At 32.6% G+C, this 17,521-nt stretch overlaps 3 protein-coding genes and 1 long non-coding RNA gene across 4 annotated transcripts in view; 1 reads left to right on the top strand and 3 right to left on the bottom strand.

The window, feature by feature from the left end:
- Positions 1-15,659, top strand: part of Tbc1d8-9 (TBC1 domain family member 8/9) — a 31,448-nt gene extending 15,789 nt beyond the window's left edge. The window contains exons 12-20 of the mRNA XM_074170901.1: positions 66-248; positions 302-481; positions 563-660; positions 711-896; positions 1,029-1,217; positions 1,276-1,553; positions 8,694-8,898; positions 9,208-9,357; positions 14,505-15,659. Coding sequence (XP_074027002.1) covers positions 66-248; positions 302-481; positions 563-660; positions 711-896; positions 1,029-1,217; positions 1,276-1,553; positions 8,694-8,898; positions 9,208-9,357; positions 14,505-14,717 — 1,682 coding nt within the window. The 3' untranslated portion in view covers positions 14,718-15,659. The remainder of the gene's footprint in view (positions 1-65; positions 249-301; positions 482-562; positions 661-710; positions 897-1,028; positions 1,218-1,275; positions 1,554-8,693; positions 8,899-9,207; positions 9,358-14,504) is intronic.
- Positions 3,878-4,955, bottom strand: LOC111505655 (uncharacterized). The gene is made up of 2 exons (XM_023160498.2): positions 4,475-4,955; positions 3,878-4,076 (listed from the first exon to the last, which is right to left on the bottom strand). The coding sequence occupies exons 1-2, from the start codon at positions 4,859-4,861 to the stop codon at positions 3,948-3,950; spliced, it is 516 nt and encodes a 171-aa protein (XP_023016266.2). The 5' UTR covers positions 4,862-4,955; the 3' UTR covers positions 3,878-3,947.
- Positions 6,958-7,573, bottom strand: LOC141480666 (uncharacterized). The gene is made up of 2 exons (XM_074170902.1): positions 7,155-7,573; positions 6,958-7,104 (listed from the first exon to the last, which is right to left on the bottom strand). The coding sequence occupies exons 1-2, from the start codon at positions 7,398-7,400 to the stop codon at positions 6,994-6,996; spliced, it is 357 nt and encodes a 118-aa protein (XP_074027003.1). The 5' UTR covers positions 7,401-7,573; the 3' UTR covers positions 6,958-6,993.
- Positions 14,906-16,873, bottom strand: LOC141480668 (uncharacterized). The gene is made up of 2 exons (XR_012464481.1): positions 16,079-16,873; positions 14,906-16,028 (listed from the first exon to the last, which is right to left on the bottom strand). It is a non-coding gene; the product is annotated as an uncharacterized lncRNA (long non-coding RNA).
- Positions 16,874-17,521: the final 648 nt, after the last annotated feature.

Consider the following 17,521-nt stretch of genomic DNA (forward strand, 5'->3'; position numbering starts at 1 on the left):
CTGCGCCTGCATGAAATTAATTTGAGAAACTCCAAAAAAAACTTGAATCAAATCCATATTTTCAGCATCCGTCCTTTTGATATATTGCAACGAAGAAGAAGCCTTCTGGCTATTGGCTACACTGTGTGAAAACCTCTTGCCAGATTATTATAATACTAGAGTAATTGGAGCTGTTGTTGATCAAGGTATATTAGATGAGCTGACACTTGAATTCTTGCCTAATTTGCACGATAAACTAAATCAGCTAGGTTCGTAGAACACACTTGTAAGAAACTGGCATCTAAGTTATTTATTTCTATAGGTATGACGAACATGATCTCCCTGTCTTGGTTTCTTACAATTTTTCTATGTGTAATGCCTTATGAAAGTGCTGTAAATATTATGGATTGCTTTTTTTACGATGGTGCTAAAGTAATTTTCCAAGTCGCATTGATGTTGTTAGAGTGGAATCAAGATAAACTTCTAGAATGCAGGGACGAAGGTAATTTTTATTCCAGTAGAAAGAAATACTAATTCCATTGCAATTACTTGAAATGATTTAACATTTTAAAAACTGCTTTAGGAGAAGCTATGCAACTTCTGGCTGAATACTTGATGGGTGTATTCAATGATGAAGGAAGAGGTGCAATCAGGAACAAAAATTATGAGGAACAAAATAGGGTAAGTAAACAATCTTTAAAAAAAAAATCAAATGAATGAAAAAATTTTAGAGTATGTCTGTTCAACTTCTTGTTTACGAAGCATATCGGAAGTACGGATCAATAACAACAGGACAAATAGAGAGGCTTAGACTAAAACATAGGTTAAGAGTTGTTCAAGATTTGGAAGACACCTGCGAAAGAAACGTCCTGAGATGTGTCTCAGTAGATGGTTTTTTCACAACGGAAGAATTACAGGTGATAATTATTCAAGTTCTTATTTATTATTCATGTATTTTCATGTTTTTCTTTTTTTTAATGTTACTTTTTTCAAGTGAAGTATATGAAACATAAATACTTCACTGTAATTTGAAGTTTTTTTTTCTACAGGATCTCTTAGCTCTAGTCAGGGAGGAAATTATAAGGCAACAAAAATGTGTACCAGATAAATATGATCCAACATTCCAACCTTATGAAGCCTATAAAGTAGATTTTGATTACTTTAAAATACTATTTGCTGCCTTATCGCCATGGGGAAAAGGAGAAACGGCGGAATCCTTAGCTGCCAGAATATTTATGGTATGATCAATTATAAAATATTTTTTTTTTTGTAATTTTATAGATTCAATAATTTCAGCTAATGGATCAGAATAGAGATAGTTATCTGAATTTCCGTGAACTAGTCACTGCTCTAGGGCTCACTTGTACAGCTGATCCGGCCCAAAGGCTCAAATTATTGTATACCATTCATTTACCGCCCATCTTAGTTATGTCCGACATTGAATCGCCTATCAAAAATGAATGTGGTGCTGAAATTGCTTCGGAGGCATCCGATTTCTTCACGAGTGTAGAGCAGAGTATGAGCAGCATTAGTATAGAGCCTACATCACCTGTATCACCGTCGTTTCAATGGCAGTAAGTGCAGATATCTTTCAGTCACACATTATTAAACTCTTACCTGATGAAGTATTTTACTTCAATCATGATTGAACAAGTTTTTTTTTATATCTCACTTCAACTAGTACCAAACTCACTTTGAATTTCATCAAGGGTTTATTAAAAATTCTCTATTGTTGATAATGTTTGTAGGTTTGGATGATTATTCTTCTTTTCTACATTGGAGGGTTTGGAGTTGAAACTATAGGGTGTTTCAAAATAGTTTAGTAGTCATTGTTTAGAAATGTCAATTTTGGAACATAATTAAAATCTAGAACAATATTTTACCCCAATTATGCAAGATATATTAGGTATCTATGTGCAGATCATCTGCATTAGGCTAACTCCCTCAGTTTCCAGAATATTTCAAAATATGACAGCAACACCAAATAAATTGATATATGTATGATAATGCAATAATAGCAATGGTGTTGTTGATCTTTTTGCAAATTACTTTTCTACTGTAGAACTGTTACAGCTAGACAAAAGCATCTAATCTCGTTGGTTTGTTTGCGATAGGTTAAGTTGTCACACCCTGTAATAACTTAGTTCAGTTGGTTACAGAGTGGTCTGTATAAAGTCTGCGGAGTTCAAAGAGAAAATCTTGATATCTTATCCGTTTTTTCTTTTTTCTCCTCTTTTCGGACGATATCCGTCTCGCCCGGAGTTGAAAACTCTACGACATATATCGTCTTGCTCTAGTGGTCGAGAAGTACTACATCAGGCTTATTAGCTTTTATGAGCCTGAGGGTGGAGAACGAATAGTTCCCACATAACAGATTCAGTATCTCCAGAGCATAGGGCAACACAGGTGTCCCGTCGATACCGTAAGAGTGCCTTAGGTGGTAATGAAGCACTCTTGGGACAGCATTATGTCAATGGATCTAGGCCGACATCGCATATGCTGGACATGCTAGCAGCAAGTGCGGTAGACTAAGGTGTTGAAGACACCATTCTGGCAGGCCATGATGAACCCTCTCAGTTTCCGACTTCAGCCCACTCGACCTGAGGAAAGCCGAGGTCTTCAATTTTGTCGAAGAAGACTTCATACATTGGCTTATCCTTGTATTACCGCAGAAGTGAGGTGATCTCAGCGGCTTTTATATGAGCCTTTTGCTGAACGTGTTAGGAATCACACATTAAAAGGTAAGACCTCGTTAATCCTTAGCTCACACAAGTTTCGACTTCTGAGGGTTGTCGTTCGTAGGGGTGCGACAGCTGGTTAATATTTTAAACGGGTTCCAACTCGGTCACAAAGTTGTGATCACCTCGTTCAACGTCAAAAACTATAACGAGTTCACCAGCTGCTCGGGTAGCTACCCCAAAGAGAAATCATTATTAATAAATGAACATGCTCCACTTCAGTTACCAAATAACATTCACAAGAATTGAGAACCTTATTGAATGTTCTTATAAAACCAAAAACATTAATCTGCCATTGACCATGGGAGTGTTCTTTGATACTTAGGTAACCTTCAAAGGTATTATTCTTCACATTGTATCCAGGTCCAACCATCCACAGACAAGTTTTCTGTAAAATATTGTATAGTTCTGGTACATTCGGTCTGGGAATGTAATTGTGGAAAATGAAGCCTTCTACATCAGACAGATGCTTCTAGGGTTCATAAAGTACAAAACATATTTCTGAGGTCATGTGCATTTCATCTTGGAGCTGAGGACCGACTACAAGTACTCTGATATTCTACTACTTTCGATTTTATCTATTATAGAGCACCGACGAGACTAAATTGACTTGAAACTTCTACATAAGCTGTGGTCGTCCAGGTTTAACTCAACTAATTAATTTGAATGTGAAGTCACATGTCAGAGTTGTTGAAGGTTCCTCGCCATAGTACTAATTAGTAATGGGTTATTTACTAGAATTCTTAGGCTAGCAAACAAGGATAGCGTCGTTATTGATTTATTTAATTCATTCATGTATTTTTTGAAAGTCAGGTGGAACACATTATCCTACTATTAAGAAACTTCTGACCAATAATTAATTGATATCTATATATTTTCAGTATTCCAGTTTATTGTAAAACTGCAAGTCTGTAAGTAAATAAATACTCATCATACATTTCTCAATATGGCAGAAAATTGATTTTAAATTAGTACCAGCTTCTATTCCAATTTATATATTTTTTTGAGAAAAGGAAACATTTGCCACAAAATTTTACTTGTCATACCTCTTAAATGATACATTTTTTTCTGAAAGATACACTGAAAACTGGTTTTGAGATGTACACTTTTTCTCTAGTTTCATATATATCCATATGCGTGTTTGTGAAGAAATAAAAGTATTTTTCAGGTTCAATAATTTTTTTTCCTTTTCACAAAGTTATATGTTAGAAATGTACCGTTTATACTTTTTCATTCCATTATACAATCATGATCCCAGTCAGGCTCAGGAGGATTCATTGTTTTCTGACGACTGTATGAACCTTTACCGGATTTCTCTGATTTTCTTTTACTTTGAAGTAACCTTATCTGTGCCAATTCCTATAAAAGATATAAAAAATCATTGAATTAACAGAGATTATCATCGTTTCGAATTTTCAACCATAATATTATGTGGTAAGGTTTAGGCATCATAAAAGGTATTCATCAACATTAGGAACAGTAACAATGTAACACAATAAATTATTCTGGGAATTATTTGCTTTAGGTACGGTGAAGGTCTTCCCAGATGTATATAAAATCATTGAAGTAAACGTGAAAATGTAGTTCTAGTCATCTCCTAATGATGCTAACTTGGTTAGCGAAACTTGCGTCAAGAGATAGCATTTTGTTTTCATATTGGATAAGTGTCGTAATAGATTAAATGTCGCCATTCTACCCACCTTTTCAACAAGTTATTCAAAACAAATCAATGAAAGCAATCCATTCAGAAATCTCACCTTACTGCTGCAACTTTGAATTTTCACTTGTGGCATAACACTTGGTTCCACACTTTTCAAACACTCTTTCGCATTTTCATTTATTTCTGCGTTACATGTCGGTGATGGCATTCCGGCATAGCAAACTCTTTTCTTCTTTGGTAGTACAGGATTGACCTTTTTTGGTGGAGGAGGTTCCAATTTGGGAATAGTAGGTCTCCAAGTGCAGAAGTAACTTGGATCCACGTCTTTTTCAACCACAACTTCGTCAGGCGTCAAAGGTGCTTTGACCGTTTTGCCGCAGCAGTCTACTTCTTCACAAGATTGGCCTCTGAATAGCGTTCTAAATGTCACATTAAACCATTGACCTAATGGTGGCCGAACTGAGGGGGGTTTGACTGGGTTCATATGAAGTTTTTACAGAGGATTTTGTTGATGATAATGAAAATGAAGTGAGTTGTTGACAATTACTTTTGACAATTGTGACACTGCAATACTGGATTTCAAAAATGTGTTCATGTTTCAATTTTTAGTGACTAATGTACAGTGAATATCACAATGAATGATCCAGACAAAGAAAACTATATGTTAACTCTAAGATTATCACGGACAAAGTTTTCTCAGGTTTTGCTCTTCATAAGGATTATTCCCACAACGTTTCGGCAAAGTATCATTTGCCATCTCCTCGTGATGTCTGGAGCCTAGTTGAAAAACTCCAGACATCCATAGTATGTCAGTTTCAGGGTTTCAGTTGAACAATATTTTTCAGTTGCCTTATTACAAAACAGGTATTACTCATCTTGGTGGTTATTTCATTTATATGATTTTTCCATGTGATTTTATTACCCAATAAATCTAATATCCAATATGATATTTTCTACAGAGAATATTAGAAAATTGTAGATACTTTTTTCATAAATCTTTTTTTTGTTGTGACATTTGTTGATATATTAGGTACTGTCGAGTCAGTTGAGCCCTCTGTCCAGTTTGGTGTCCACTTCTTTTCAAAAACATATAATTTGAGAAGTAATAAAACAAATTTCAGTTTGAATAATTCCTGTTTTACATAAGTTGTTACTCGACGTCCTTATTTTTATTTAATTATTCAAAAAGGTAGAGAATAACACTTGATACTGTGGAAGGCTGAATGAACTCTCTACAATTTTTGGTCTGAAATCTATGGTTAATTGTATTCTTCTGTAGGTTTCTTTTTGTGAAGATATCAACCAAGTTCCCTACCCTTTTTTATTCATCAATAACATTTCCTGCATGAAAACACCGTAGCATTCCAAATAATAATAATAAATTGTTTATTGTTTGCCGGTAAAATAATTACAGAACTGTAAAGCTTAACCTAAGAAAAGGTTAGTGTTAGGTCAGTTTACAGATTCTTCCACACTTCCCTAAAAAATAATGAATAATGAATCATTAATTAAAAAAACTACCTACTTATAAAAAGGTAAGTACCCATAACCTATATAAATAATCAATACTAAGAATATACCATTGGCTAAACAAATATAAACTAAAAAGAAGCATTTTATTCACTTGGTTATATCATTGGTAGGTCAACATTTTTTTTAAGGAATTCAAAGACAATGCAAAATTGGGGATATTCAGTAAATATGCAGTTATAACAATCTGATAACAATCAAACATTTCTTTATTATGCATTGGAATATTTATGAGATTCTTTCTCCTCAAATTAAGATCATGAACTTCTGGCCTGTATGTGACTCTCCTGCACAGATATTCAGGGGTATTAGTTTTAAGGATTTTATAAAAAAAAAAAAAACTGAATGTAGTAAAAGACAATTAGACATACTTAACCAACCCATTTCCTTAAGCTCATGTGAAATCCTATCTCTTCTTTTGAGACTAAGAATTAGACGAAGACATGAATTTTGTACCTTTTGGATATGAAAGGCATCAGATTTCCCGAGGGAAGGACCATAAACTACGTCACAGTGGTTGAAATGTGATAGAATCATCGAGTCAGATAACATTTTTTTGTTTTTAAATTAATTTCATTTTAGAGTTTTCAGTTTAGAGGTGACATGTTTCTCGAATCGCAATTTTGAATCCAGATGTAAATCAAATTGTTTACATGATCATTGAAACTGATATCATCATTGATACAGATTCGTAATCTATTCATAGCTTCTATTTTTAGAATTCCATTTCCAAATGAAATGACGCAAGATTTCGAAGAATTGATGTTTAGAAAATGTTTTTCCATTAATGTTACGAGTCGCAATAAGTCTGCATTGATTATAACAATAACTTTTTCAATTTCGTAAAAGAGGACCAAGAATGCTACCTTGTGGTACACCTCGTTGAATGATTACACTATCTGAAATTTTATCATCAATATTCACATGTTGTTGACGATCTGTTAATGGAAAATTAATTTTCAAGGGAGCTTATGAAAAGTAATTACACCAGTATCTTAATCTTTGGGTCCTTCGAGGAAAAATAGATAATGAAACAAAATAGGTCTCCAATAGTTCTTGAAGTTATTTATTTTTTTATCACCCAAATCAGTAACAATGATTAGCTTTCTTTTTATGTTGTGTGTTTAATTCTTGCCAGCCAGGAGCTGGACATCCAGGAATATACTTCTTTCTCACAGCATGTAGCATAGGATATTCCTAAAAATTAATATCGTGAAGTCGAGAGTAGGTAGTAAAGTTATACCTACCTTTTTAATCAACTTCAGTTCGTCATGATTCATGTGTTTGCATTTTTGTCTTTCCTGAAATTCTCTGTTGCTTTCGGTTTCCCAAGGCAAACAACCTCTCGTTACTTTTTTGTACTTGTTATATGTATGTTTAGATATTTTCCTAGCATGAAATTTGGTATTATCTGCCGATACCATTACCAATGGTTTTCCACAAGTAGCTCCACGTCTGAATAGCTGAATACATACGCGAGTTGGATTTCTCATTCCTTAGAGCAGGTACTCGAAAAATGGCTTTGGATATTATCAAAAGTGTGTTACGATGAAGAAGAATTGTACAAACTGAAGACATTGCTACATTAATTTGGATGACATTTTTTGGTTTTTTTAGAGTTTTTTTGACTTTGTTATTGTCATCGGTTTTGTTTTGAGTTAGCTTGGCCTGCTTTGAACCATTCATGAAAATACTCGTATGTGTGGTCATATATGTTGATATACTGTGTGTTTAATAGACAGAGTGATTTTTTTTATGAGATGCAAATATTTTCAATTTATCATTTATTCTAGATTTTGATGGCTTCTTGATTATTCTCACAACCAAACTTAGATGAAATTACCTAATATTCGGTTCTAAATTTGTATTTAAAAAATTTGGTACCTTAGTTAAAAATACATATTATTTTTTCCAGTTGCGCTTCAGTTGAAATAATAAGTAAAAAACTTCGTGCTTTAGGGTTATGTAGCAGAGGTTCCAGTTTTATCAAGACAAGTATAGTTAAAAAATGACCAAAGTCCGGCAGAACATATTGACAGTGTTATTAGAATCAGTCCAGCGTATTTAATGGCGAGAGGCGGTAACAGAAATAGTTAATGTCATCATTTTCAACGAGTTTTAGTTCACTTACTCTGACCGAAATATTTTTGTCAGCCTTCACACATTTCATATATCCCCGACTTTCCATCTTCCAACACCTTATATTCAGGGTTACCTTACATTTGTTAAAGTGTAAACTGTTGTAAACTGTCAGAAGAAAATCTTACAATAAATTGTTATTCAAATACATCTTAACTGCTGGTAACAGCAAATATGAATACACAGTTTATTACTCCAGAAATGTTTCAAAGCAATACCATCACAAAAGAAATTTGTCAATTACAACTTCTAGAACATGTGTCATATAATAATTATGTTTTTTAAAAAATATCTTGTTTCACAGAATCGTGTTTTTAAACATTTCTTCCCTTAAAAAATGTTTTTATAACCTCTAATGGAAGTCGCATATTTTTACTCCTGTTGATATTTATTTCTCTTCGAGAATATACGCTAACACAGTGCTTACATGAAAACATTTAATTGACAAAATTTGTGTTCTAATTGAATTATTTCATGTTTTTGCATTTATCATTTTGGTAATTTTTTATCTGTGTGTGTAAAAGGCAGTTTACCATCATTTTTTTACAGTTTCTGCAAATGTTCACACATTTGGGTGCTGAACGAAGATATATCAATATATCTTAACCTATTATATTATATAACCTTTAAATTCAATGTTATTTCAGAAAATCATACGATTCTCAGATCTCAACGGACAATAACAGTGAAGAGTTAAGTTGGGAAGCAAAAAGTATGACAAATTTGAGGAATCTCGTCCAATCCAAAGATAACAAATTCAACCTCAAATCTGTTCCAAAAATGTCCCAGGCTCACTTTATCACATTGTGGAAAACAGTATATGATATTTTCCAAACCGAACCTGATGATTTGGTAAGTATTTTATGACCAATGAAAGACCAATCCTTTTGAAACTTATTAGCAAACGTAGTAAATAAAAATTCTGAAATTTTTGAAATTACAGAATTTGTCATATATCATTTTTTTTTTTTCGTTATCTAACTGCCGTCCCATGCAAACAACACTTCAAAAGTTGAACTTGTGCGAACGTACGACTCTTATATATATATATATATATATATATATATATATATATATATATATATGCAACCTCACGAATTGAACCGATTTATAGTTAATCCAGTCACTGGATTCACTTTTTCCTCCATCTATTACTTACAGGAAGTATACCATACAATTGCAAATGTTGGTACCCTGTTGTTAGAACTTGGCGATGTTGGCAAGCAATTTTTCATTGGAAGAGATGGGTCTGATGACAGCTTGGTGTCTGCTGCGACGGCTGCGTGCAATGCAGAAGCTTTAAAAGAAGGGGTAAGGTTAAAATAAACGTTTTCAAAGGCCTGACTCAGGTTATTTGAAAAGATGCTCTGTCTATGAGCTTCATATAGAAGTAGTGGTTCATACATTATATTTTTTCCTCTCCATTAGTATATAAGTAACTCATTAATATTTACTATAGGTAATCATATTCATACCTATTGTTTGAAATTTTGTTACGTTTAAAGGGCAATATACATGAAAAATTATCATTTATGTGTATTGATAAAAAGCAAAAACTTATAAATTAGTGTTAGAACACAACAAAATTGATAGGTCAACTAGTGTTGAGTTTTTAGGTTCGCATATAAATGAAACTCTTTTCTGGAATATACAGGATGATGTAATTCGGAAAAAGTTCACACCAATTATTGAGACACTATATAAAATAAGAAATCATATTTCTCTGCAGCATTTGGAGCTGATTTACTTTTCACTCATTCATTAGAAATTACAGTATTCAATTAGCATTTAGGAAACTGCTTCAAATACAACCTTGAAACCATAAAGTAGTTTACAAAATAAAGCCTTAAAATGCAACCAACTAAAAATCTATATAAACCAGAGCATTTATTCGAAATCAATTCTATCAATAAATTGAAAATAAGTCTTTTTCTGCAGTCCATTATAAAGAATAAACAATCATGAAGAAAATAGAATTACAACTTTTTATGTTTTTTACCATTTTTATCTGTAACTAAAGTTACTGCAGTTTCATACTATAAGGACATTCTCAAACTTATACGTTAAACTAAAAATGATTGATTACATTAGCCCTTTTATAACACCACTATAGGTAATAATATTGGTACTTAGCTTAATTAAGTACTTGAATTTTGTTTACTTGTGGCAATGTGAATATGCTAATTTGAAAACTGGTGAGATAATTCAATAATCTGTTACCAAAAAAATCTCAAATCTGCACAAAAACTATATTTTACAAAGGAATAATTGTCTACAAAGAATTACCAATTTTTCCAATTCATCAAAATTTAAATTGGTATCAGAAAATTATTTGCCATTTTAAGACACTTCATTATTCGTTTGTTATATACAGGGTCCTGCAACAGTGGCGCGGTGTTCCATATCTCTATATAGGAAGCAGATAGGAATCTAATTTTCTATAATATTACCTTATTGCTCGAGCTCGACAAAATAAAAATATTGGCGGTCACACAGGGTGTTCGATTTTTTCTGGGCGGATCCCAACTGTGTCTTTTTAAATGCAACCTATATTTTTTATCGCTTTTTCGGTTTCTTCATAAAAAATAAAATAAACTTTATGTATATCTGCACTTCGAAAATATTGATGGTTTTCGAGATATCTAGCATGACAGGTTTTTTTTTTCCAATATTCGTCACTCAGAATATTTGAAATTATAAAGTGGTGCCAAGTCCAGTTGAAATTTTTTTTTGGTCGAATATTCTACATTGGTAACTCTCTCAAACGATATATCTGAAATCGACCTGTGATATACAGGGTATGAAAAACCGCTTGCCAAATATTGTAAATGAAAATTTGCAAAATCTTCCTTAGATTAAATGGAACACCCTGTATATTATTGATCCATAAGAAGCGCCAACGAAACCTCTACAAATTTCATTAAGTATTCCCTATGGCTAAGTTCAATAGTTTTTCTTAAATGAGCATTTCTTTCGAAAAATGGTCATTTTTTCAAAGCGAAATCCATTTGACGACTGATAAGAATATACAAAAAATACCCTTTCCTTAAAATATCGCCCATTCCTTAAATTACCTGTTGCTAGATAAACAAGTTGCGAATTACACCACAAAATGGACGTTCTTGAATAGTTACAATAATTTCAAAAATCTCGGAATTTGTGCCATATTCTTTCGGTCTAAAACAACCTTTCAGCGAATGAAATATTTATTGGAAATCAAGTAGTCTGGCAAATGACAGAACAAAATATTTGGCTGCAAATGAATATTGAAATTTTTAGTCAATCGTGAAGTTGAACTGTCGGTATAATTTCATCAGAATGTTGTTATCAAAAAGTGATTTGATTGATATGATTTTCATATTAGGTGAATCAGACAGGAATTGTTTATTGGCAAGTAGAATTTATTCTCAACGGTATCCAGATAGAAGGCATCCAGATGAAAGATCTTTCCGAAAGGTCTTGGGACGATTCGTTGAAACTGGATCTATTAATTATTCCAAACATGAGCGCATCAAGCCAGCTACTAATGAAGATAATGAATTGCAAGTTCTTCTTGCTGTTGAAGAAGATCCTAGTAGGAGTCAACGACAAATTGGGGAAATAGTGGATATAAGTGAGAGATCAGTGCAACGAGTATTGAAGAAACATCGCTTGCATCCATACCACGTTCAGTTACATCAAGAACTACTGTATGCTGATTTCGAGAAAAGAGTGAGATTTTGCAATTGGGCCATGAACAAAATTCGTCGAAACGAATATTTTTTCAATAATATTTTATGGTCGGATGAATCGACATTCCATAAAAATGGATTTGTAAATCGACATAATTACCATTATTATGCGACAGAAAATCCTCACTTATTGAGACAGGTGGATTATCAACATAGGTGGTCGATAAATGTCTGGGGAGGCATCATTGGAGAATATGTAATTGGTCCATACTTTTTTGAGGGACATATGAATGGTGCAATGTATCTCAATTTCTTACGAAATGATTTACCAGGTTTGTTAGATGATATTCCTCTTGACCTCCGCAATAGAATGTGGTTACAACATGATGGTGCACCTGCTCACTATTCGGCAGAAGTGAGAGATCATCTAAATGAAGTATTTCCCAATAAATGGATAGGACGGAATGGGCCTGTACGGTGGCCCGCTAGATCACCAGATTTGACGAAACTAGATTTTTTCTTATGGGGATACATAAAAAATATGGTTTACGTTGAGCCACCAACTTCTCCCGAAAATATGCGACTTAGAATAACGAATGCTTTTCGCAGCATTACACCAGCTGTCTTGCGCAGGGTAGAACAGTCTTTCAAACATAGACTTCAGCTCTGCATTCAAGAAAATGGAAGACATGTTGAACATATTTTATAAAAGTTTCATTATCAACCTTAATTAAACTCTCCCTTTTGTAGTTTTGTAATTTGCCAGTTGACAAATTTGAATATCTAGAACTCAAGCTCTGAATGAATATAATAACATGAAAAAAATAGTTATTTATAATGTTTCTTTCTTTTAACTTGTTTGGTTTGATATTGCACGATTTATGAGTGAAATTCTGCATCCAATGAAAAAATAATTTTCCATTTAGCAAAAAGTGATAGGTACATACATTTATTTCGTTAAAAAATATTTGTTTGGACACCTTCTAATGTACAAAATTGAAACAAGATATCTTTCGTATATTTTTATCAGTCGTCAAATGGATTTCGCTTTGAAAAAATGACCATTTTTCGAAAGAAATGCTCATTTAAGAAAAACTATTGAACTTAGCCATAGGGAATACTTAATGAAATTTGTAGAGGTTTCGTTGGCGCTTCTTATGGATCAATAATATACAGGGTGTTCCATTTAATCTAAGGAAGATTTTGCAAATTTTCATTTACAATATTTGGCAAGCGGTTTTTCATACCCTGTATATCACAGGTCGATTTCAGATATATCGTTTGAGAGAGTTACCAATGTAGAATATTCGACCAAAAAAAAATTTCAACTGGACTTGGCACCACTTTATAATTTCAAATATTCTGAGTGACGAATATTGGAAAAAAAACCTGTCATGCTAGATATCTCGAAAACCGTCAATATTTTCGAAGTGCAGATATACATAAAGTTTATTTTATTTTCTATGAAGAAACCGAAAAAGCGATGAAAAATATAGGTTGCCATTTAAAAAGACACAGTTGGGATCCGCCCAGAAAAAATCGAACACCCTGTGTGACCGCCAATATTTTTATTTTGTCGAGCTCGAGCAATAAGGTAATATTATAGAAAATTAGATTCCTATCTGCTTCCTATATAGAGATATGGAACACCGCGCCAGTGTTGCAGGACCCTGTATATATATATATATATATATATATATATATATATATATATATATATATATATATATATATATATATATATATATATATATATATATATATATATATATATGGTAAAATGGATTAACAGGGTCTCTCAGTCAAAAAATCAAAAATCAAACTCTGCTTTACTTTGCCAAGCTTTCGCTTCTAATGGGAAACTTCTTCAGGGCAGTAAAAATGAGTGAAAAACAATAAATTGAAGATATAAATTGACGTAAAAGTTAACATGTATACGTATACACAAAAAAATCGTGTACATGTTAACTTTTACGTCAATTTATATCTTCAATTTATTGTTTTTCACTCATTTTTACTGCCCTGAAGAAGCTTCCCCTTAGAAGCGAAAGCTTGGCAAAGTAAAGCAGAGTTTGATTTTTGATTTTTTGACTGAGAGACCCTGTTAATCCATTTTATCATACATTTCTTCAGTCGCTAACATTATCCAATTTATATATATATATATATATATATATATATATATATATATATATATATATATATATATGAATATTTCTTGTATACATTCCACACATAAACTACTGTAGTTTCTTGGAAATGAATAAAAGTTCATGTTTATATATTTGAATCAAATTATTTGAAGCAAAACGAGTCATACCACTTCAGAATTCTGTACAGAAATGGAAGTCATATGATTACAACTATTGAATGGTTTCATATACTTTTCTATTACTCATATTTTTCTATTCCAGATCCGTTATATTTTTTCCATAACCTACCACTCCTTGCCTTCCTAACTTTTGAATTTACACCATGACAATATTCAATTTGAATATCTAATTAGAAAGGAAATTATGTTACTTTCTTTCAGTTTTGAAATAATTATTTGGTTTCTAATTGATTATAAGTTTAAAACAAAGCATTCAAAGCTGGGTTAAGTGTAAATTCAACAACTGAAAACTCATCACTCAAATTTCAGAATTAAAAATTGAGTTGTCAGAAACGATATAACGGCTGCCACTATCATTTCATGCCTGGAAAATTTACACATAATTCAAATTAACTTCATTTCTTAATAAAAAAATTACTTCATATATTAAGGTACAGTGAATATATTTTTTTCAGTCCCCCGATAAAAATGGAAATCCACACACCCCAAAAACTGAAATCCAATGGTACATCACAGTTGAACAATTTTTAGCATCATTACTGAACGCTCAACCTTTAGTAGACTTTTTCTCTAGAAGAGTTTCGCTCAGCGATAGGATTCAACAACTGAAGAGTCGAAAATTCACTAGAATCAACTCTCTGTGTGAAGTCCCTGCTATTAAAGTCTGATTTTAATAGGAACAAAATGCTTGTTATGGCGAATATTAGCTTTCAAAACGACAACAATTTCATTAACATTCAATTTTTTATTTATTTTATTTTTTAAATCTTGTCAGAGATTTTGAAAAATTATATTATTTCAGAAAAGTATAAAATATAAAAGCAATAAGTCTATAAGACAATTTTTTTCATCAAACTTTTCTGTTCATTGATCAAAATAAATTCTCAGAAAAATTATACAAATCGGACGGCTTTAATGGTAGGTAGCTACAAGCTTCAATTTTGTGTATATATACAAATATATGTGAATATTTGAGTTTTTATATTTAGTGAATACTGAAGTGTGCAATATGTTATTCTTGGGTGGGCAAATTCATTGAATTTTCCTTTATTTTTATCGATTATTGTTATTGTTGTCATTATTGAAGGTTATTATTGACAGAAATAATAATTGTGTGAAAGCTAGTTTCCGGGTTTTTTGGCCGTGTTCTGCAGGTTTTTATGTCCCACGTTACGTCTACTACTGCGATACACATTATCATAGCGAACGTTGCCAAAAAAACCTGCAGACCACAGGCAAAAAAAACGGAAATAGCATTCACTCAGTTATCTCCTGCCGTGAGAGTTTATATTCTTTGAAAAATAATAATGTCAGTCATCAGAAACTTATTGTAGATAAATTTGATGAATTTGCCACCTCACTTAAAATTTCTATATTTCTATTTCCTCGTCATTTTATTAGAATATATTGAGATTAAATTTATATTCTTATCAGGAATTGACTTCAACTTGTATTCCACTTTTGTCCGGATTTTATTCACATGTTATTGAAACTATTATGAACCAAACAGTTTTATATTCAAAAGGCATTTTCTAAGTTATTTCTTGTATTTGATATTTTTTATTGACCTTCATTTTAAACAATATGAAAGCAACTATTATGAAACTGCATCACTTTGATTTTTTTTTCAATTGAAGTCTCTATTCCCTCTGATTCAACATTATTGTGGTACCAAGTCAGTTCTATCATCATATATTGAATACAATTTGTTGAAATTGAAATATGTTTCTTTGAACCTCAAGAACCTTCCTGAACTGCCTAAAAAAATTTTAAAACTACGCCAAAGCGAAAAATGTATAGGAGTGGTAGCGGATTTTTACTGCATTCCTCAAAATTTGGTTTCTGAACAACAAAAACCCCACAGGATGCAATGTTCACTTAGTTTGAAGTATTTACTTTCAAGTGAATACCAATAAAATGCAGCAGCGCTATTTTGTGATTTGACAAAAGTTTTCAACTACTTCAATCACAAAATAAACCTGCAAAAGCAAATTTAGGATGTTATTAATGATACAAGTCTGGAGCTTACTATGTCATGGCAAAATTTGAAACTAGAACATCCTCTAAAAATGTCAACTCTTGCAGTGTTTACATCTATTATAATTTTCATTTAGTTTGAGTTTTCTTCCATATTTGAATCGTATTAATCACTATCTCCCGCAATTTGGGATTGGAGTATTATTCAAAGTATTGGACCTGACAAATGTTTCATAACCCTAGAATATAATGTCAATATCTTCAACTACTACAAAATGGCGGAAATTTTAATAATTGCCTGAATACATTGACATTTAACTACATAACATGAGGTAATAAGCTTGAGGTCAGTTCAGAAGATGCTCAAAATGGTTGTCTTAAACTTCTTGACATATGAACAGCTTATCCGATATTTCACGCCGAACATTTTCGAACACAGTAACGTCAATATCTCTACAAATATTTATTATTCTCTGCCGTATATCCAATATTGAAGCAGGTTCAGTTTCGTACACCTTTTGCTTCAAATAGCCCCATAAAAAAAGTTCAAAGGTGTCAAATCTGGCGAGCGGGCTGGCCATTCTGTAGGACCTCGACGGCCAATCCAACGACCGGGAAAAGTAGTATCCAAATAGTTTCTTACTGGTCTGGAGTAATTTGGTGGTGCTCCATCTTGTTGGAATACAATATCCATATCGAATTCATTAGGATTCGCTTAGACGATTTCAGTGATGAGAGGGTCAACAGTAGTTTCCAGCATATTCAAATACAGTTCCCCTGTTAAATTTTGATCAATAAATAGATATCCTACAATATGGTTTCCCAATATTCCTGTCCAAACGGTTTTTTTTTTCTGGATATTGTTATGTGTTTCCCGGAAAACATAAGGGTTGGTGTTATTGCAATAACGGCAAATTTGTCTGTAAACGTTGCCGTTTAAAAAAAATGTACATTCGTCTCTAAAACAAATATTGTGGAGGTAGGTAGGATGCGTTGCAATGGATTCCATCATGATTTGGCAGAATTCTGTTCTTCGATCAGGGTCATTTTCAGTTAATTGGTATACCATTTTAATTTTGTATGGATGATACCTATTCCTCTTCAAAAGTCTCTACACAGTAGAAGAAGACAGCTCACAAACATTCGCGACGGAATAAGTAGACTGTTCAGGATTTACTACCATCTCGCCAATTATTTGCACTTGCTGTACTTCCGGAATGGACGGATGACCTGAGGGCATTTTGTTATGTACACTACCCGTAGTTGTAAATTTGGATACAAGTTCCCTCAAATATTTTTCATAGATAAGACGATTCGGAAAACGTTCATTGAAAATGTTTTCGGTCTCGTGAAAGTTACGCGTCGCACCGTAATCAAAAATCGCTTCAATGGACGAGAATTGACCATTTTAGAGATTGTTGACGTGGTAACTTTCTACTAGTGAAACTGTAAACTTAATGAGAATATTCTAACTGAACAATGACGTTCATTGTCG

This window comes from Leptinotarsa decemlineata, unplaced genomic scaffold (genome assembly GCF_025532065.1).
Source record: "Leptinotarsa decemlineata unplaced genomic scaffold, Ldec_3_MD MMD2_tig00000008_RagTag_RagTag, whole genome shotgun sequence".
Lineage (NCBI taxonomy): Eukaryota > Metazoa > Arthropoda > Insecta > Coleoptera > Chrysomelidae > Leptinotarsa > Leptinotarsa decemlineata.

What these genes read in the sequence shown, in the direction of transcription:
- LOC111505655 (XM_023160498.2), bottom strand. Translation starts at nt 4,861, where the DNA reads ATGAACCCAGTCAAACCCCCCTCAGTTCGGCCACCATTAGGTCAATGG. An exon ending in TTCAAAGTTGCAGCAGTAAG is followed by an intron (nt 4,077 to 4,474) that starts GTGAGATTTCTG and finishes TATCTTTTATAG; the next exon opens with GAATTGGCACAGATAAGGTT.
- LOC141480666 (XM_074170902.1), bottom strand. Translation starts at nt 7,400, where the DNA reads ATGAGAAATCCAACTCGCGTATGTATTCAGCTATTCAGACGTGGAGCT. An exon ending in AACTGAAGTTGATTAAAAAG is followed by an intron (nt 7,105 to 7,154) that starts GTAGGTATAACT and finishes ATTAATTTTTAG; the next exon opens with GAATATCCTATGCTACATGC.